This window comes from Podarcis vaucheri (genome assembly GCF_965113315.1).
Source record: "Podarcis vaucheri genome assembly, chromosome: 16".
Classification (NCBI taxonomy): domain Eukaryota; kingdom Metazoa; phylum Chordata; class Lepidosauria; order Squamata; family Lacertidae; genus Podarcis; species Podarcis vaucheri.
In genome coordinates this window covers 12199432-12220608 of record NC_138754.1, presented here as the reverse complement: position 1 = coordinate 12220608, position 21177 = coordinate 12199432, and the positions used below count along the sequence as shown (strand labels likewise).

At 48.2% G+C, this 21177-nt stretch overlaps 1 protein-coding gene across 2 annotated transcripts in view; it reads left to right on the top strand.

Annotated features, from left to right (window-relative positions):
- The window catches only part of RPS6KA4 (ribosomal protein S6 kinase A4), a 36732-nt gene that overhangs the window by 10082 nt on the left and 5473 nt on the right, over window positions 1–21177 (top strand). For both annotated transcript variants that reach the window (XM_082202150.1, XM_082202151.1), the window contains exons 5-13: window positions 3764–3871; window positions 6993–7073; window positions 11464–11567; window positions 12969–13119; window positions 13745–13906; window positions 16416–16541; window positions 19079–19212; window positions 20515–20608; window positions 20904–21074. In XM_082202150.1, the coding sequence (XP_082058276.1) occupies window positions 3764–3871; window positions 6993–7073; window positions 11464–11567; window positions 12969–13119; window positions 13745–13906; window positions 16416–16541; window positions 19079–19212; window positions 20515–20608; window positions 20904–21074 (1131 nt within the window). The remainder of the gene's footprint in view (window positions 1–3763; window positions 3872–6992; window positions 7074–11463; window positions 11568–12968; window positions 13120–13744; window positions 13907–16415; window positions 16542–19078; window positions 19213–20514; window positions 20609–20903; window positions 21075–21177) is intronic.

Here is a 21177-nt window from a genome sequence, read left to right as displayed (position 1 = left end):
ACTGAGGTCCAGCTCTGAGGGCCTTCTGGCGGTTCCCTCACTGCAAGAAGTGATGTTACAAGGAACCAGGTAGAGGGCCTTCTCGGTAGTGGCACCTGCCCTGTGGAACGCCCTCCCACCAGATGTCAAGGAAATAAACAACTAACTACACAACTTTTAGGAAACATCTGAAGGCAGCCCTGTATCGGGAAATCTTTAATGTCTAACGTTTTACAATTTTTTATGTGCTGTAAGCTGCCCAGAGTAGCTGGGGAAACTCAGCCAGATGGGTGGGGTACAAAAATAATAATGATAATGATGATGATGATGATAATGATGATGATGACGACGACGACAACAACAACAACAACAACAACAACAATGATGTCTGGTGTGGATATGAAAGCGACAGAGGCTGGTCCATCAAGGCAGTGGAGCCACCAAACTCAGTCTGCCCCTCAGCCAGTCCTCATCTGCCTGCTTTCTTACTTATATCCAGCCCCGTGGGTAGCATTGCTTGTCAGCTTCCTTCCTCCTCCTCCTGTTGCCCCAAGTAGAACTCAGCAAGGAGGAGGAGAGGCAAAAAACTGGAATGAGTTGGCTTGCCTGCCATTGACTCTGGCTCCTCCTCCTACTGGGCTCCTTGCCTTCCCAATGGGCAGCAGCCACCAGGGTCTTAAAGGCTTCCCACCTGAGACCCTGAAGATCTGTTACCAGTCAGAGTAAAATCACAGTGAACTGAATGGACAAATAACCTGACCATATAAGGCAGTTTTTCATTTCAGAGAGCATCTTCGCTTCTTACTCTTCTCCACCAGCTGAAACTCAAGGCCACAGCTATTTCTCCTCCCCACTTCTTTCCTTTTCTCTCTTAGATCAATAGCTTTGCCTCTCTCCACCTACCTGCTAATCAAAACTACAGATTGGGAGGGGGGATTTGCAGCCCTGGGCCTACCTTAATTTGGCCCCCAAGAGTTTGGATGGCCACCTGCCATGCATGTTCTAGTCAAGAGTCCTGTATTGCAGGGGGTTGGACTAGATGACCCTCAGGGGTCCCTTTCAACTCTACAGTTCTATGATTCTATGAAAAGAAGGAAAGGAGTTGACATAAAGGTAAAAGTAAAGGGACCCCTGACCAGTAGGTCCAGCCGTGGCCGACTCTGGGGTTGTGGCGCTCATCTCGCTTTATCGGTCGAGGGAGCCAGCGTACAGCTTCCAGGTCATGTGGCCAGCATGACAAAGCCGCTTCTGGCGAACCAGAGCAGCGCACAGAAACGCCGTTTACCTTCCCGCCAGAGTGGTACCTATTTATCTACTTGCACTTTGATGTCCTTTCGAACTGCTAGGTTGGCAGGAGCAGGGAGGGAGCAACAGGAGCTCACCCCATCACAGGGCTTCGGCAAGCCCAAGAGGCTGAGTGGTTTAACCCACAGCGCCACCCAGGAGTTGACATAGAGAGAAAGAAAAAGGTGTGGCAGGAAGGAGAGAGAGAAAATTAGCATTGCCCACCCTCTTTTCACTCTGGCCCCGCCCATTAGCTGTATGTGGACCCCTGATAAACTATGTCCTAAGGGCATGCAACTCTTAACAGAGAAAGAGGCTCCTCACCTTAGATTGTAAATTACTTGGGACAGGGATTTGCATTTATTTTGTTTGTATTACTCTGCAAAGATTTGTCAAACATTCTGCACAATGGACCTGACATTGCACTCAAAGGCTTGATCTCATGAAGCTTGAGATTATTTGGCCTGTAAACTGTTGCGACAAGAAGTTTCACTGGATCAAATGGGTTGTCGTCAATACCATTCCTGCTCAGAGTAGACCCACTGAAAATAATGGCCATGACTAACTGAGTTGGCTACAACCCAATACATTAGTAAATGCATATGAAGCTGTTAGAAATACAAATATTTCGGCAATATATTTCAACTGTTCATGGTCTATTCTTTTTTTAAAATTTGATTGAATAGGCTTTATTATATGTTTGAGGATGTGTTGTATTAAAGTGAGTGGATTAGAGTAGATCTGCATGCATCGTAAGGTCAGCTCTGCATGAGCTATTCTGCAGAGAGCTATGTACTTTGATGATGTTCTTTAAAATAATAATTGATACAGTACAGTATAACAACAATGATAATACCATTATTATTGTCATGTGTGTGGGAGGCCTCAACTCAGGTAGCGTCAATGCTGTGTAAATGGAACAGAACTTGGGGCCTTTCTAATTCAAAGACCTTGAACTTATTATTTAAATATATTCCGAGGCAAACTCATGGAGGATTGTGGGCATGTCTGTCTTGAGAGACAGTGGAGTGCACCTCGGGGGGTGAAGTCTAACTGCTGCGTTTGCAGCACAGAAGTAACCACTCCAGGGTGCAAACCTCTACAGTGTGTACTGAGGTGCTGGGCTGCCTGGACGACAAGACCCTCCTCTCGGACTCACTGATGTGGTCCGAAGGAGAGCAGAGCAATATGTTTGGCACCAGCTTGGCTGCGGGAGTTGCTGGAAGGCACCATCCAATCGTCTTAGGGACTCCAGATTTCTGTAGAGTTTCCTCCTTAGCCTTTTCTTCTCCCCAAGATATCCTGCAAGGCAGCGGAGGTTTAGAATCAGAGTTTTCCTTCTCCTAGATGGGCTACCTTCCCAGACTGACGAACCTCATCTGCCCCCCACTTCCCTCTACAGCATGTGCAAAAACCGCCTTCTTAACTGTTGGACCCAACTACAGTCATACCTCGTGTTGCATTAGGTTCATGTTGCGTCTTTTCGGCTTGTGAATGTGGCAAAGCCGGGTTTCGCCGCGTGCACAGAAGCGTTCTGCATGCTACGCTCCGGTGCAGAAGCGCTCTACAGTGGTACCTCGGGTTAAGAACTTAATTCGTTCCGGAGGTCCGTTCTTAACCTGAAACTGTTCTTAACCTGAAGCACCACTTTAGCTAATGGGGCCTCCCGCTGCTGCTGCACTGCCACCACGCAATTTCTGTTCTCATCCTGAAGCAAAGTTCTTAACCCGAGGTACTATTTCTGGGTTAGCGGAGTCTGTAACCTAAAGCGTATGTAACCTGAAGTATATGTAACCCGAGGTACCACTGTACTGTTCACCCCGGAACAGAACATGTCCGCAACTAGAGGTACCACTGTACTCTCATTTGCTCAATCTGCCAGAACCTGTCTTCACATGCAAGGGAAGTCCCTAACTCACTCAGGGTTTAAGTCCCATTGGCTACCCTCACTTGGTTTAGCCGGCCAGTCGAAGCTGCTCCAGGGTGCGGCCATTGTTGCATGCTGACATCATCTAGGAGCCACAGGTGAGAGCTGAGTGCAGGGTGGGGACCAGAGGTGGACAAACTGCCCCAGAAAGAGCATGATGTGTGTCCCCCACCAGAGGCATTACCCCTCCCCTAACATCCCTTCCACCCCTCATGGAGGGTGGCATTTCCTTCAAGAGCTAAGAAGCTTTGCAACAAATATTGTGTGTATGTAAGGAGCTTCATCACTGCTGCTCAGTGAAACACTTCTGAGCTCAGTTTTGCTATGTCGCACTTCCACAGTTGGAGGCAGTTTACATCTGAATATTAGTTGCTGGGAATCAATCACAAGTGGAGAAAGAGTGCTGTTGCACGCAGATCCTGCTTGCATGCTTCTTCGTTAGGGCTGAGCAATTTCTGGTTTTCAACATTGTGATATATCCAGCAATTATCATTGAGATGGAAGGTTGTAAAGCAGGAAGATCTCTGAATTTGCACAATAAGCTTTTCAACACTGACCCTTTCTTGTCCATAGCTCGGCATCATCTACCGCGATGTGAAGCTGGAGAACATCTTACTGGACAGCGAGGGACATGTGGTGCTTACGGACTTCGGGCTGAGCAAGGAGTTTGTGACTGAGGATGTGAGTCTTGTTCCCCCTGGCTCTGCACCCTCCCAAGAGATTTATCAGTGTTAAGGCCTATGAGATAAGTCAAGATCTAGGGAGCCACGGAATTGCGGGTTGACAGTTAAGAGCAGCCTTCACTAACCAGATATTTTGGGCTGCAACTCAGCCCAGCTATCACAGCCATGATGCTTTAGAGCAGGCATGACCAAACTTGGCCCTCCAGCTGTTTTGGGACTACAACTCCCATCACCCCTAGCTAACAGGACCAGCGGTCAGGGATTATGGGACTTGTAGTCCCAAAAATATGTGGAGGTCCAAGTTTGGCCATGCCTGGTTTAGAGGGTTAAAGCCAGCTGTCATTGGAGAACAAGCTGCAATCAACACATATCATCCTCAAGCTGGAATTATTATTTTTTTGCGTTTGATACCATCGACCATAGCATCCTTCTGGACCGTCTTGAGGGGCTGGGAGCTGGGGGCACTGTTATACAGTGGTTCCGCTCCTTCCTCCGGGGCCGTGTTCAGAAAGTGGTGGTGGGGGATGAGTGTTCAGACCCCTGGGCTCTCACTTGTGGGGTGCCTCAGGGTTCTGTCCTCTCCCCCATGCTTTTCAACATTTACATGCAGCCGCTGGGAGAGATCATCAGGAGGTTTGGGCTGGGTGTTCATCAGTATGCGGATGATACCCAGCTCTACCTCTCTTTTAAATCAGAACCAGTGAAGGCACTGAAGGTCCTGTGTGAGTGTCTGGAGGCGGTTGGAGGATGGATGGCGGCTAACAGATTGAGGTTGAATCCTGACAAGACAGAAGTACTGTTTTTGGGGGACAGGAGGCGGGCAAGTGTGGAGGATTCTCTGGTCCTGAATGGGGTAACTGTGCCTCTGAAGGACCAGGTGTGCAGCCTGGGAGTCATTTTGGACTCACAGTTGTCCATGGAGGCACAGGTCAAATCTGTGTCCAGGGCAGCTGTTTACCAGCTCCATCTGGTACGTAGGCTGAGACCCTATCTGCCTGCGGACTGTCTCGCCAGAGTGGTGCATGCTCTGGTTATCTCCTGCTTGGACTACTGAAATGCACTCTACGTGGGGCTACCTTTGAAGGTGACTCGGAAACTACAACAGCTAGACTGGTGACTGGGGGCGGCCGCCGAGACCATATAACACCGGTCTTGAAAGACCTACATTGGCTCCCAGTACATTTCCGAGCACAATTCAAAGTGTTGGTGCCGACCTATAAAGTCCTAAACGGCCTCGGTCCAGTATACCTGAAGGAGCGTCTCCACCCCCATCATTCTGCCCGGACGCTGAGGTCCAGCGCCAAGGGCCTTCTGGCAGCTCCCTCATTGTGAGAAGCAAAGCTACAGGGAACCAGGCAGAGGGCCTTCTCGGTAGTGGCGCCTGCCCTGTGGAACGCCCTTCCAGCAGATGTCAAAGCGATAAACAACTACCTGACATTCAGAAGACATCTTAAGGCAGCCCTGTTCAGGGAAGTTTTTAACGTGTGATATTTTATTGTATTTTTGGTTTCTATGGAAGCCGCCCAGAGTGGCTGGGGAGGCCCAGCCAGATGGGCGGGGTATAAATAATAAATTATTATTATTATTATTATTATTATTATTATTATTATTATTATTATTATTATTATTGATGTGGTAGGAAGCTTAGGAATATATTAGGGGGAAGGTCCCCAAGTCAAGGCAAAAGGGGGGGACTAAACAAAAACATTTTAATAAAAGTAAATTTACATAGCAGAATATGCACAAATTATTTAACCTGCGTGAGCATCCACTCATACACACACACACACACACACCTCTCAACCTCCAATGTGAGGTTAGAACCATACAGCTGCATATTCACCATACATTTAAAGCACATTGGAGGTTTTCTTGCAATCAAAGCAGTAGATACGGTCTATTTATTAAAGCAAGAAAGCATGGCTTTCCCCAAAGACTCCTGGGAACTGTAGCTTACCCACACACACCCAGAGAGCTGCAGTTCCTAGCAGTTTATGAAACTACAGTTCCCAGAATTCAAGGGGGGGGTTGTGTGTTTTCAATGTATGGTGTGTACACCTCCCTGACTTACTGCGGACAGCCTTGCTTTCTTGCCCCTATTCCTGGTGTGTTAGAATTGTGGGAGCAATGAGCTGCTCGTGTTGTCATTCCTCAGGGTCCAGCTCCCTCCCCAGCATCACAGAAATCAAACCTCTGAGTGTGTGTGTGTGTGTGTGTGTGTGTGTGTGTGTGTGTGCAGAGGGTGGGTTGATGGGAAAGGAGATGGATTCCTTTTGTCTCTGGCTCACATGTAGGTCGGCACACGTGCATGGAGCCTAAGGCACCATGGTGTGCACAGCCTGCCCATTTCACACACTGCAGCTGCCAAGCTATATTTGGAACTGTTGATACCATTGCAGAGGACAGTTGTGTTTTTGAATCTTTATCGGAAAAAAGAAGCACCTGCCTCTTGGCTTTTGGGTCAGTGCTACTGCAGAGTAAATGAAGGCTGCGTACACACCATATGTTTAAAGCGCCTGCCTTTCTCCCAAATAATCCTGGGGACTGTAACTTGTCCTGCACAGAACTACAATCTCCCTTGAAAACTACATTTCCCACGATTCTTTGGAGGAAGCCATGTGCTTTAAATATCCTTTAAATGTATGGTGTGTGCACAGCTAAAGACAGCATACAGCCTAGGAATGAAGAGCCTTCAACAGTGTATATTGGGGTGTGTATGTAGGTGAAAAGATGGGCTCATAAAGTGATCCTTGAGAGTTGACGCAAGCGCATCCCTATTTTCTTTGGTGCCGCATAATCTCCTGTTCATATAAACTCAGCCCTCTGAGATGGATCACATTGCCAACTGACCAGGAAAACAGAAAACAGCCCTGCTCTTATGGCTTTAACAGCTGTGTGCTTTTCCAACATTGGCAGGTGAAGCTTTCACGGTGGAGAGATCAGCCTTGTCACCTGCTCATAATAGTTGTGCTAAAAGCACAGCAGCAGTACCTAGCCTTAAAAATTGGGAGACCCAAGAAGGGTAGATTTGGAGTTGGATATGTTCAGTGTTCCCCTTCCCTCTGACTCTCTGTACCTTTCTCTCTCTCTCTCTTGTCGTCCACTCTCCACCACTACAGAAAGAACGGACCTTCTCCTTTTGTGGCACCATTGAATACATGGCCCCAGAGATTGTCCGAAGCAAAAGCGGACACGGCAAGGTGAGTTGTGTGGCGTAGATGGGGGAGGGGTTGGAAGCTGGGGCAATCATTCTGACAGTGCAAATCCAGCAGGCAAAGAAAAGGAAAGCGGCTGATTTCATATCTCAAAAATACGGTTACACCCACCTCACTCATCCACAGGCTGATTAAGAACAGAGATAGGGTGGAATCCAAGAGGTCAAGGGCAGAGCCAGTGTGGAACCCACTGAATTATGGGTTGGGCAAGGCAAATCTGGCAGATTAGGATGGAACCAGGATAGTTGGGTTCTGAGCAAAGCCTTGCAGACTCTGGCAGGTCAGGGAACAGATCATTATTTGCAAGGAAATCCAGAAACGAATACAAAAGACTTTGCATGAAAATATGTGTGGGCAACCTCTGGTCCTCCGAATGTTGCTGAACTACAGTTCCCATCAGTTCCAGCAAGCATAGCTAATGGCTCAAGGTGATGGGAGTTGTAGCTCAGCAACATCTGGAGGGCCAGAGGTTTCCCCACACCTGCATTAGGAGGAGGGTGGCCCTTATTTTTCCAAGGGAAATTTAACAAGCTAAGTACATAGAACCAACTGACCAGAGCTTCATTTGTAAACAGCATGTCAGACAGAAATTGCTGTGGAAGTTGTACCATATAGTAATTAAGCAGTATATGCACACAAGATAGAAAGAAAGAAAGAAAGAAAGAAAGAAAGAAAGAAAGAAAGAAAGAAAGAAAGAAAGAAAGAAAGGCGGGCAAGTTGCAAAAGGAGTGGGGTTAGTTTAAGAAAGACAGGGTTCTGGTAATGACGGGGCTTCATGGCAGAAATTTTAATTATTTGTATGCTGTTTGCAATTTGGAAATTGGAGAGTCTCAACCTAAACAAAAAATAAGACAGCCATATTGGTCTGTAAGGGGGGGCAAATACCACCAAAGTGTACAGTTTGGTCATGCCTTTAAGGAATTAGCTTTAACCCGTTCCTTCCTCCCACCCACCCCGGCTCCCAATTTAGCAATCCTAGTAGTCCCTCCCAGCAAGGCGTGGAAACTGGCATGTTTCATTTCCTCTCCAATTCTTGCAATCCGTGGTTGCTTTCTTGCTTGCTTCTGCTAGCTCCAAGCTAGGCACCAGCGGCTTACAAAGCAAGCAGTTGTGAGTTCAAATCCTCCTTGTTCTTCATTTTGTTCAGTCTTTTGTACTGCAGAGGCCACATAGAAAACCTACAATGAGCCTTCTTGATGAAAATTGTAGTTCAGGGGCTAGGTCCCTAACCCCCCCCCCCCCGTGAGTTTGAAGCCCTATTTAATGTTTCTTTCTGGTCAAGGAAGCCCTTCTATGCAAAGCCTTCAGCCAGTTCCCAAGAGTGGCTTACCCCAAAAGTAAGAACAAGAAGTTCTGTTTGTGCTTGGCTGCATTTTCGTTTTTGTTTGGAAACTGCAGACTCTAGATTCTCCAGTGGTATTCTAGGGAGACACTCGTATCCCTTTAAAAGTTGGCTCTGAGCCCTCTTGGCAAAGTAAGCTGACTGTAGAACCAAACAGTTACACGTCCAAATCCCCTCTTTGTTGACTTCATCTCTTAACTTGGAAAATCTTATTTTTCCTGGAGCCCCTGAATTGGGGGGAGGGGGGCTGATGGGAACTGAAGACCCACAACATTGCGGGGGGGGGGAGGTTCCCCACCTCTGCCCTAGACCACGCAAGACCTACTGTTCAGCAGCTGCTTTAGGCCATTTCTGAAAAGTTCAAGTCCCAACAGGTGACTTTCATTTCTGTTTTTCTTTTTTTGCACCGAGGCCACCCAGAATGGAAACTTTTAAGAATGACTTTCTGATGCACATTTCCCAACAGTTGTTGCCTTCAAGAGCCAGCTGTTGAGAGTTCAAATCCCTTGGACAGCTTAAACTCACTCTCTCTTCTTTCTGTTGAAGCAGGAGTGGGGAGCTGTTCTGACCTAGCGGGCCAGATATTTACCCCTGTGGGCCAACTTCAGCAGGTGAACAGAGCCACCCAACTGCCACACATCTGCCGCTAGGTGACTGGTGGCCTCACCCACCTGTCAAAGTTGACCCATGTGGGGGGAGGGGTCTGCTTTGCCTTCACGTTCCCCACAGGAAACAAACTGACAAAGCAGCTCCAGTTTAATCCTATCTGCGGGGATCTGCTTTGCCAATGCACTTGCCATGGGAATACACTCATGAAGCAGCGACCAGCAGGATTGAACCCCACCCAGAGGGGGTCATGGTTTTGAGAAAGTCGCCTTACAAGCCAAACTGAATCTCCTAGCAGACCAAGATTCACCCCCAGGCTGGAGAATTCCCACCCCTGTTGTGGAGTCAGCTTGGGGTTGTAGCTTCTAGGACCTTTGTCCAGGATGCGTTTTGTAAGTGCCCTTAGTCCCGCAGGCAAAGCCATTGCCCTATAGAGTCTGTTATTATGGGTCCACATCCTACTTGTAAGATTGGGTGCATCTGTCTTTTTGTTCAAAAAGGCTGCTTGAAACTTGAGCCTCAAGAATGACTTCTGCAGGTCTTTGCTAATCCGTTGGAATAGCCCAGTGAGGAAGAGAGGTGGGCTGGGGAGCCAACAGGTGGGAGTTCAAGGCCCAACAGGTTGTCTTAATTTTAATTTTAATCTAATTTCTCTTTTGACTGCTTGGGATTTGGAGCGTCTGCAGATCTGTACACACACACACACACACACACACACACACACATTTGTGTGTGTTTATTTGAATGTGAATGTTTATTTGTTTGCCATTAAAGATTTGATAAAATAACAGTTGACAAATAAGCAGGTCATGTAAGTGATTTATAGTGGTACCTCAGGTTACATATGCTTCAGGTTACATATGCTTCAGGTTACAGACTCCGCTAACCCAGAAATATTGCTTCAGGTTAAGAACTTTGCTTCAGGATGAGAACAGAAATTGTGCTCTGGTGGTGTGGCAACAGCAAGAGGCCCCATTAGCTAAAGTGGTGCTTCAGGTTAAGAACAGTTTCAGGTTAAGAACCGACCTCCGGAACGAATTAAGTACTTAACCCGAGGTACCACTGTATATGCTTTGTCCATATTTAAGTTTAAAAAACAACAACGCATTAGGGGTGTGGGTAGGGGAAGATAGAGGCTTGCTGGACAGCATTCAATTCCTATGTCTAAGTATTGGACGCCAGCAGGTTTACAGAGCAAAAGTACCATGCAAGGGATTTTAAAACTTGCAGCTGCTGGCTTTGCAGCCGAAGTCCTTATCCAGCATAGGCGCTCTCAGCTGCTGGAAACGCCTCCTCCATTCCAGAGGCCCCAATTCGAGACAAGCATGCCTTGATAAAAGGCAGCACAGAAATAAAGTCAAGAATGGGGGTATCTGACTCTTAAGAATCCTACCAATGGACAGCCACTCATCTCTCCCAACTGCTATGCCCACCTTACTCAAGTTTCCTGGGCAAACTGTTCAGAAAGATCATTTTAGAGGCAAGAAGGAATTAAACAAAGAATTAAAGGGCATAAAGTATTTGAACTTGTTAGCTGTGGGCAGTGCAGTCAGCTGCTGTAATCCGCTAGGGTATCCACCTCATAGGAAAAGCCAAAAATCACCTGTATGGACAGTAGTGCCCTCTCCAAATGCCCATTTATCTCCATGGATTTACAATGCAAACTTATATTGTACTCATGCCACTTTAATGCAGAGCACGGATGGAGAACCTGCAGCCTAGCAGATGTCATTGAACTACAACTCCCATCATCCTTCACTGTGCTGAAAGGGGTTGATGGGAGGAGTCCAACACCTCCAACAGATTTCCCCCATCCCTGATATAGAACATTGTTTTACTGGCTTGACCCATGTGGCTTAATTGACAAATCTAGGGGTTGGGTATTGGGATTGTTTCTTAGGGTACATCTACCCTGTACCTTTGAAGCAAACTTGTACCGCTTTCACAGTCATGGCTTCCCCCAAAGAATCCTGGGAACTGTGTCTTGTCACAGAACTACAACTCCCAGCACCATTCACAATACATTGGTACCTCAAGTTACATACGCTTCAGGTTACATACACTTCAGGTTACAGACTCCGCTAACCCAGAAATATTGCTTCAGGTTAAGAACTTTGCTTCAGGATGAGAACAGAAATCGTGCTCTGGTGGCGCGGCAGCAGCAGGAGGCCCCATTAGCTAAAGTGGTGCTTCAGGTTAAGAACAGTTTCAGGTTAAGAACAGACCTCCGGAATTAAGTACTTAACCCGAGGTACCACTGTACAGTTTCCAGGGATAGTGATGCATGGTGTAGACGTGACCTTAGAGGTAAAAGGACAATGAAACCTTGACGTGTTCAATAGGAAGGGAAGGGGGGGAAAGGATATGTGTTGTTGCTGCTGCCACCCCGTGTTGTTACCCCATATGCTTTTTGCTCCTTTCTTGTAGTCTGTGGACTGGTGGAGTTTGGGCATCCTGATGTTTGAGCTGCTAACAGGTGCCTCACCCTTCACGCTGGAGGGGGAAAAGAACTCGCAGGCCGAGGTGTCCAGGTGAGGCGGGCGTGGGATTTGGGGCTGATTAAGGAAAACAGGGTCTTGGGGGGCAGGATGGACTGACTCTACTGGAGAAACAAGGGCTGCTGGGTAACGTGCAAATGATTGGTGTGAACTGCCAGGGCTGCTGGGTAACAGAGGGGAGTTTGCCTGGGCTGATGGGTAATGGATTAGCGTCAGAAGTGTGAGTTGATAGATATTGTGAGAGAGCAGACACAGGCAGAAGCTGATGGGTAGCAGGAAAAGATTTAGTGGGAGACGCCAAAGTTGATAGGGCAAAAGGAGGGGGTTGACATGAGTAGCAGTGCCTGGACTGTGATTGGATGGGGCTTACCAAGAGTGGCAGGAGCTAATTGGTGGGTCAAGGGCTAAAACAGAGGTCACCAATATGGCACCCTCCATCAACTACAACTCACATCATCCCTGACTAATGGCTACGTTTGCTGGGGTAGATGGGAGTTGGAGTTCAGTAGCATCTGGGCGGCACCTCATTGGCTAGCCCTAGCTAAAGAGAACAAGACATAAAAATCTTAATAACAGTCCTGCTGGATCGTGTTGTGGGGACGACTCTTTTTGAGTGTTACTATAGTATGTATTAGGGACGCGGGTGGCGCTGTGGGTAAAAGCCTCAGCGCCTAGGGCTTGCCGATCGAAAGGTTGGCGGTTCGAATCCCCGCGGCGGGGTGCGCTCCCGCTGCTCGGTCCCAGCGCCTGCCAACCTAGCAGTTCGAAAGCACCCCCGGGTGCAAGTAGATAAATAGGTACCGCTTACCAGCGGGAAGGTAAACGGCGTTCCGTGTGCTGCGCTGGTGCTGGCTCGCCAGAGCAGCTTCGTCACACTGGCCACGTGACCCGGAAGTGTCTCCGGACAGCGCTGGCCCCCGGCCTATAGATGTGAGATGGGCGCACAAACCCCAGAGTCTGTCAAGACTGGCCCGTTCGGGCAGGGGTACCTTTACCTTTACCTTTATAGTATGTATTGCTTTTTTATATTGTCAACTGCCCTGTGATCCTCAGACAAAGGACGGTATAGAAATTTAACTGATGATGGTGATATTCTGATCAAAATTCCATCTAGCCCAGCCTCCTGCTTCCCCAGTGGCCAGCCAGATGTGGCTGGGAAGCCCACAAGCGGGACAGGAAGGCAATTGCCCAATCTCATTGTTTGTCCTGTGATTACCTCTCGCTTTCACTGTCCTCCCGGCTCTGAACCTGAAGGGAGCCTCTGGCCATCATGGCTGATAGGCATGGGTAGCCTTATCCTCCATGAATTTATTTGTAAGAGAAAGGTGAAGTAAGACTGTGTGTGTGTGTGTGTGTGTGTGTGTGTGTGTGTGTGTGTCTTGATGGATTTAGGGCAAGACTTTCCCTGACGATGAATCTATTCTTGGTTTCTAGGCGGATCCTGAAATGCAACCCTCCATTCCCGTCGCTCATTGGCCCCGTGGCTCGCGACCTGCTCCAAAAGCTGTTGTGCAAGGAGCCCAAGAAGCGCCTGGGCTCAGGGCCCACTGGAGCACAGGAGATCAAAGAGCACCCCTTTTTCAAGGTGAGGTCCTGCACCCGAGTTGCAAAGTGCACCTTCTGAGCCAGCCTTATCACCATTCCCCAGCTCCTTCTCTCCCCCACATCCGAGTCACTTACAATATTTGAAGGAGCATAAGCATTGCTTAAATATATAACATGTAAAGGTAAAGGTAAAGGGACCCCTGACCATTAGGTCCAGTCGTGGCCGACTCTGGGGTTGCAGCGCTCATCTCGCTTTATTGGCCGAGGGAGCCGGCGTACATCTTCCGGATCATGTGGCCAGCATGACTAAGCCACTTCTGGCGAACCAGAGCAGCGCACGGAAACGCTGTTCACCTTCCCACCGGAGCGGTACCTGTTTATCTACTTGCACTTTGACATGCTTTCGAACTGCTAGGTTGGCAGGAGCAGGGACCGAGCAAGGGGAGCTCACCCCATTGCAGGGATTCGAACCGCCGACCTTCTGATCGGCAAGTCCTATACTCTGTGGTTTAACCCACAGCGCCACCCGTGTCCCACAAGAGCCCAGAGCCCTGCTTAAAAAAACCAACAACAACTGAAACTCCCAGGATTCCATGGGGGAAAGTCACGGCAGCCTGTGTCCACAATGTTCACCATCTCCTTCACCTGCCATCCTCTTCCCCCAGGGTTTGGACTGGACAGAGCTAGCGGCGCGCACAGTGAAGCCCCCCTTCAAACCCCTCATCCGCAGTGAGCTAGACGTGCGAAACTTTGCCGAGGAATTCACCAGCTTGGAGCCCATCTACTCCCCCGCTGGGACTCCTCCCAGCCTCGAACGTTTCTTCCATGTGAGTGCCAAAGGGGGCGGATCTCAACCTGTAGTGTGGCTTGCAGTTGTCGCCATGCTGGGTAAAAATTCCTGGCACCTGTTTCCAAAAGGCTATTGAAAAGGTGGGAAAGGTGCAGGTGAGACAAGATGACAGAATTGCAGACCGGGGGGGGGGGGCGTTTCCCTGTGAGGGAAATCATAGCACATTTAACATGCTTTTGGGGGGAGTGGGAGGGGGGAAGAGGACTGAGGGGAGATATACTCTGGAGAGAGTGATCAGAGAGAAGTCCCTGAAAAGTGAAGATAGGAATGTGTCAGATTATATGCACTAATACAGTGCTACCTCGGGTTAAGTACTTAATTCGTTCTGGAGGTCCGTTCTTAACCTGAAACTGTTCTTAACCTGAAGCACCACTTTAGCTAATGGGGCTTCCCGCTTCCGCCGCGCCGCCGGAGCACAATTTCTGTTCTCATCCTGAAGCAAAGTCCTTAACCCTAGGTAATTTTTCTGGGTTAGCGGAGTCTGTAACCTGAAGCATATGTAACCCGAGATACCACTTTCTGCCTAACCTCCCTGGCTTTAAAGCAGGGCAGGGGGACCTGAGGCCCCTCCAGATGTTAGATTACAGCTCAGATCATCCTTTGCATTGGCTGGAGCATCTACTTCACAAGGTGATGGCAACCTGTCTTCCCTCATCTCCTCTCTCCCTCAGGGTAGACGTGAAGCTAGTGCAGCCCTAAGATGGCTACAAGCTTCAGATGATTGCTATAGCTCAGCATCACTGGCCATTCAAGGTGCGGTTCAGGATAGCAACTCCGTTCCAAGTTTGCAGGCCAGGGCAAACATTGTACTAGGAACATAGGAGATCATTGGTCCATCTAACTCAGTACTGTCTACTCTGGCTGGCAGCAGCTCTCCGGGATTTCAGATGGGGGCATTCTCAGCCCTACTTGGAAATGCTGAGGATTGAACCTGCGACCTACTGCTTGCAAAAGCAGATGCTCTGCCATTGAGCTCTGGCCATTCTCTCAGGAAGAGACAAGACATTGATTTTTGAATTACAGGATTATATTAAGTAGGAACCTTTCTGGGGTTTCGGACAGGCCTTCCAGGCTTGTGGTTCCTGCCCCCCACCATTTTACAAAGACAAATAAATTAGAAACCTTTTTTAAAAAAAGTTTTTTTGATGGCAAAAGCGTCATTTCTTCCTGTGTGAGAAAGGGGGATGTCTGTTCTAAGGCAAGGCCTGCAGTGATATAGGCATGCAAAATCTGGCAACGAAAGTATGCTCATTTGCTTTTAGAATTCCTCCCCCAATTATATATGCAGGTATAATTGATCAGTTGCCCAGCTAACAACTGATTACAATGTTACCAGAGCCCTGCATTCATTTTCAAAAATGTTTATGTCGTTTGAGGCCTGCTGCAGATGAGACTCGTTCCCCAGCTCAAATGCAGCTCTTTTTCCTAATCTGATAATTTTCAGGAAGTATCTTGCACACACTTCCTCATTATGTGGAGCACATCGTTAGAATGAAAGTGCTTTTCTGTCCCCCCCCCCTTGTTGGGGTTTTTTTGTTTTGTTTTTTACAACCCTCCAGGTTTCTCCCGGCTGCTCGTTTTTTCAGCTGCAGTCTTGAGCTTCCTCATTTTCCTTCTCTAATTTGCAGTCGCCTAGAACCAAATGTGCAAATATTCTGCGGGAACATAGGAAGCTGCCACCTGCTGAGTCAAACCATTGGTCTATGTAGCTCATAGCTAACTATAAATCTGCTGCATACACATGTCACGTTAAGCCAAACCGTGGTTTAGCACAAACCCAAGGAGAGGAGATGGCAGCTGTTTTACTCCTCTATCAGCTTTTTAGGTCAGTGCTAAGCCAAATATTACCGTATTTTTCCGTGTATAAGACTAGGTTTTTCCCCTAAAAAATAATGTGAAAAATTAGGGGGGCGTCTTAGACACAGTTATATCTCCCCCATTTTCTTAAATCTGAGTCCCCACAAATAGGAGGCGTCTTATACATGGGGGCATCTTATAGACGGGAAAATACAGTAATTTAGCATGTTCTCTGAACGCAGGATCGTGGTTATCTTCTCCTTAACCACAGTGTGTAGCCATGGCATGTCCTATGGCTGCAGGTCACGGTTTAAGAGATACCTTAACCTTAGTCCTGGGATCAGACGAGATGCTGTGCTGTACTCTGACTTACAATGACATGCAAAGAGACTTGAACTTTGGACCTCCTGCATGGCCTGACACGGAACCGCAGGCTGAAAGCCCTTCCAGATTAGGGATTGGGGAGATACGCCATGCAGTTTGCATCGAAAGGCAAAGTAATCAAATGTGCTCTTGTCCAAAACAATACGCGAACCGTAACACGGCCATCCTTTAGTGTTTGCACATCTCTGAATTCCGTAGTGCAGTTCCCCAGCCCAAGGAATGTGCATAAAGATGCATGTACCTAGGGTAAAGCACTCTGGAGGACCCTGCTGACTCCCAACCTCTGCACGGATTTGTTTTTAAAGGGATACTCCTTCATTGCTCCTTCCATCCTCTTCAACCGCAACGCTGTGACAGCTGACGTGCTCGGAGCGGCACTGGACGGAGAGCGCCCAGGAAGTGCTGCTGTGGCCCGCAGTGCAATGATGAAGGTAACGTCTGCCCTTGGGAGGGAGATGCAGGGAGCCACAGAAGGTTGGGGAAGACTGCTGAGGCCGTGGTGATGAAAGCATTCGAGCTTAGGGCAAGGCTGAAGAAGCTTTTTTGACCTAGTAGGCCAGATCTCCCCCCCCCCGACCCTGCAGCCCAACTTTGACAGGTGGGGGAACCACCATCAGGTGATTGGCAGGTGGGTGGAGTCAGACGCAGGTCAGCAAGAAGGGAAACAAATTTCTGGTGCCTGTGACATTAACTCTTTATTCAAGGAAATGAAATACAACTCAGCCTTGTGGCCTCAGCAGCCCTTCCCAGTAGGTCTTGCCCCTATGTAGCAGTTGCCAGGACTGAAGGTCCACGCCTCCTACTACCCTTAAGGCTCTTCCTCTCCTGAATGTTCCCCAAGCAGTCTCAAACTTCCTCTGCACACTTGCTCTTTTCGTTACTCTGTGTGTTCTTGGAGTCTGGGGGGAGGGGAGCTTCTTGCAGCAGGAGGGGGAGACTTCCTGGATTCTTCTGCCGTCTCTTGAGCCCCCTCCTCTGCTTCAGTCTTGGAGTCTGAACTGCTCCCTGTCACAGGTTCTTCTTGCTCACTAACCCCTGTTGCCCCTCCAGCTTCGTCCTCTCACCAATCTTCTCCCTCTGACCGCTCCTCTGTGTCCCTCCACCAATCCCCTGGCTCTGAGCCTTCCTCCTCTGGGTTTTCCTTTGAGAGTTCCACAGCTGGTACCTCCCACCACTCCTCTTTGCCCTGCCAGTCCCTGACATCTGGTTCCGGTCAAAGTTGGCCCACAGGGATAGAATAATGACCAAGCAGGATTGAACTCCCCAATCATCAGCTGATATGTAGGGAGTTCAGCTTCATTGTTGTTGTTGTTGTTGTCAATTTCATTTTTATACCACTTTATATTTTAAAGAAAAAATCTCAAAGGAAACAATCCAGAATAAAGCTAATTCAAGCTTCTAGGAAAATATTTCAGATCCTTCTCATTTTGCTTTCCCCATATTTATTTACCTACTTCATTTATACCGCTGCCCCATAGCAGAAGTACTCTAGAAAGCAAGTGTGGCGTAATGGTTAGAGTGTTGGACTAGGACCTGGGAGATCAGGGTTCAAATCCCCACTCGGTCATGAAGCTCATTGAGTGACCTTGGAGTCAGTCACAGCCTCTGAACCTACCTCACAGGGTCATTGCAGGGATTAACATGTTTCCCGGCCGTTTCTCAAACCTGCCGCACCTCAGGCACAGAGCAGGTGAATGTAGTTTGGAGGAAATGGCCTCACAGGCCACATGAGGAGGCCTGGCAGGCCAAATTTGGCCCACAAATTAGTGCCTTAGGGAGAACCGGGCAGTTGCCGAGGGAAGCATTCTCTGATCCTTCCCACAATATGCCCTGATGGACAGAAAACAACAGTACCAAAGTTGCTTGAGTTTGGTGCCACCCAAGGCTTTTCCAGACAACCACTTCAAAACATGCCCTCACAACATTTTCACATTTGGGGGTGGATAGTTCCTGTCAGTCCCAAATCTAGGGCAAAGGCTCCCTAGGAGGAGAAGCCAGGTGTGCAGGAGTGGCTTACCTGCAGCGATATGTTTTGGTGGGCTCCTGGGCAAAAGACCTTCATTGCCTGCTCCAGAGGCTACCAGTGCAGCTGTATAATGATCTGTTTTCAGCCGGGAGGCCCATGGTGAAGCAGGAAGGGCGCTGGGCTGTGTCAGCAAAGGGCTGTCCCAAGAGAAACACACTTCTTCCCCCCACCCCTCTGGCTGAGCTGCCCCATGGACTCGGTGCCAAGGCCTGATAGTCCCATATTCTGGAACCAGCCATCCGTGGGCCTGGGCATTCATCCTGCAGCTGTATCCCCCAGGAAGGCAATGCTGGAAGGCTTCCATCCACTTTCAGAGATGCTTTAAAAAATAAAAAATAAAACGGTGGCCTAAAAGGCTTTACTGTTTATTATCCAGGCTTTGTCAAAGCTACCTGGCTGCTGCTTAGCATCACCAATATCATTGTATCATTATTATTATTTTCCATTTAAAAGTCCAAACAATCTTTCATTTTCAGATTTATTGTGTATTTGTAACAGAATATTATTATTATTATTATTATTATTATTATTATTATTATTATTATTATTGCTATTTAATCTCAAGCATGTAGGCAGATTAAATTTATGAAATTTACACTCAGTTGATTGACATGAGTAATTTTGGTTTGTTAATTTCTGTGGGTCAGCTCTGAGTAGAACTTAGCTGGATGGAGACAATCCTATTTCTCCCCCATTGCCTTGGGTGAACTTGTGACATTGGGGTGAGACCACCTGCCTGTCAGTCACCTGATAGTGCTATGGTGTCAGATGATTGACAAGTGGGTAGTCCTGCCTGTCTGCCAGGGTTGGCCGATGGGGATGTAGGGAGGTAATGCTCCACCCCACTGGACCAAAAATGTTCCTCACCCCAGAGTGTGTGTGTGCTTGGGAGAAGATCTTTCTTTGTGGGTTCTGCTCTAAAGCTCCTCCTCCTCTGTCCAGGATTCTTCGTTCTTCCAAAAGTATGAGATGGACTTGAAAGAGACGCCGCTGGGTGAGGGCAGCTTCTCCTTGTGCCGCCGCTGCCGGCAGCGCCAGAACGGGGCAGAATTCGCCGTCAAGATAATCAGCAAAAGGTATTTGGTCCTCTTCACAGCTATGCACACTCCTTCCCCCTCCCGAATGAATTCTTCTGCGCAGAAACTCGCAGGGCATTTTGACATTGAACAGTGTCAAAATGGACATTATCTTTTTCAATAAGAACATCAGAATGGCGCTGCTGCAACACCAGGAGGGCCAAAGGTTCCTCCACACCTGCTTTACGCCATACAGTTCAAGGGAATTCACTGCCACAAGTTTTGGGGCTGTGACTCTGAGAACTTAAGGTGGCTTTAAAAGTGTGTTGGTCACATCCATGGCAGAGGAGGAAGAACAGAGTTCCATCACTGACTAAGGCTGAATAGAACCCCCAGGTTCAGAAGCAGTCTACCTCTGAATCTCACTTGCCAGAAGCAGGAGAAGGGTGCTCTGATGATCATGTCCTGCTTGTTAGGCTTCCAAGAAGGAAGCATGATGCCAGACTCCTTGGGCCTTTCGTTCTGATCCAGCAGAGCCTTAATTGCTTTCTGAATGTTAGTGGCTTCTAGTCCTGATGGCTTGTGTTTTACACCCACTGTCAGAGGCAGTGATGCTTCGGAATGCCAGTTAGTATTCTTTTTCTCTCTTTTCTTTTTCTCCTTCTTTCCTTCCTTCCTCCCATCTTCCTTCTTTCTTTCTTTCTCTTTGTTTTTGTTTTTATTTGGGTTAGTTTTTTAAAATCCTTTTGTATTATAAAAAGTTACTTTGTAGTTGATCTTAATTTGTGTACAGTGGTACCTCAGGTTAAGTACTTAATTCGTTCCGGAGGTCTGTTCTTAACCTGAAACTGTTCTTCACCTGAAGCACCACTTTAGCTAATGGGGCCTCCTGCTGCTGCTGCTGCACGATTTCTGTTCTCATCCTGAAGCAAAGTTCTTAACCTGATGTACTATTTCTGGGTTAGCGGAGTCTGTAACCTGAAGCATCTGTAACCCGAGGTACCACTGTATATCTTTTTTAAAACTTTAACAAAATCTGTTTTTTAAAAAAGTACCAGTAGCTGGGAACTACAGGAGGGTAGAGTTTCTGTAGTGCTCATGTCCAGCTTGCAGTTTTCCCACAGGCCTCTGGTTGGCCAATGTGAGATCAGGATGTTGGCCTGGTCCAGCAAGCAGACGCTTCTTATGTTCCTAATGGATTGGAGATTTGATTTATAGGTCCTGGCCATTGGCTCCTTCTTCAGCTCTCTCTGCCGGACAGTAAAGATGAAGTAGCAGTGTATTTCCATGTGTCTGATGGCTGCTTTGTATGATGTTGAAATAAAAAAGCAATCCCATTTTGTACCCCAACCCCTAATCCAGGATGGAAGTGAACACACAGCGCGAAGTGGCTGCCTTGCAGATCTGCGAAGCCCACCCAAACATCGTCAAGTTGCATGACGTCCATACTGACCAGGTAATGCTCCTGTGAATTTTCCACGCCAGGCTCTCTCTGCCCTCCCTGTAGAGAGGGCTGAAGAGACTACTCTGCTCTACTGGCTGGGCAAGGAAGAGAAAGAAGGCCAGACTCCTAGAACTTCAACCCATGCTGGCCAATCCAGACACTGCAAGCTGCCTGCCAATCACAGAGCCAGATGCGACACACACCCCTATTCCCAAGTAGTTCTCTGGGCTTAAGTACCAACCCGTGTCCTGGAACTTCCTGGATTGAGCTGCTCTTTTCTCTTTCTTGGCACATTCCTTCCCTACAGTACCACACGTACCTGGTGATGGAATTGCTCCGGGGTGGGGAGCTCCTTGATCGAATCAAGAAGAAGCAGCACTTTAGCGAGTCGGAAGCCAGCCAGATCATGCGCAGCCTTGTCTCTGCCATCAGCTTCATGCACGACGCCGGGGTAGTGCACCGCGACCTCAAGCCGGAGGTACCGGGGGAGAGCAGGGTGGGGAGCTGGTGGGGAGGGAGGGAGGGAGGGAGGGGTGACAGGACGCCCACAGCCTCCATGATAGAGAACAGGCAACAAGAGG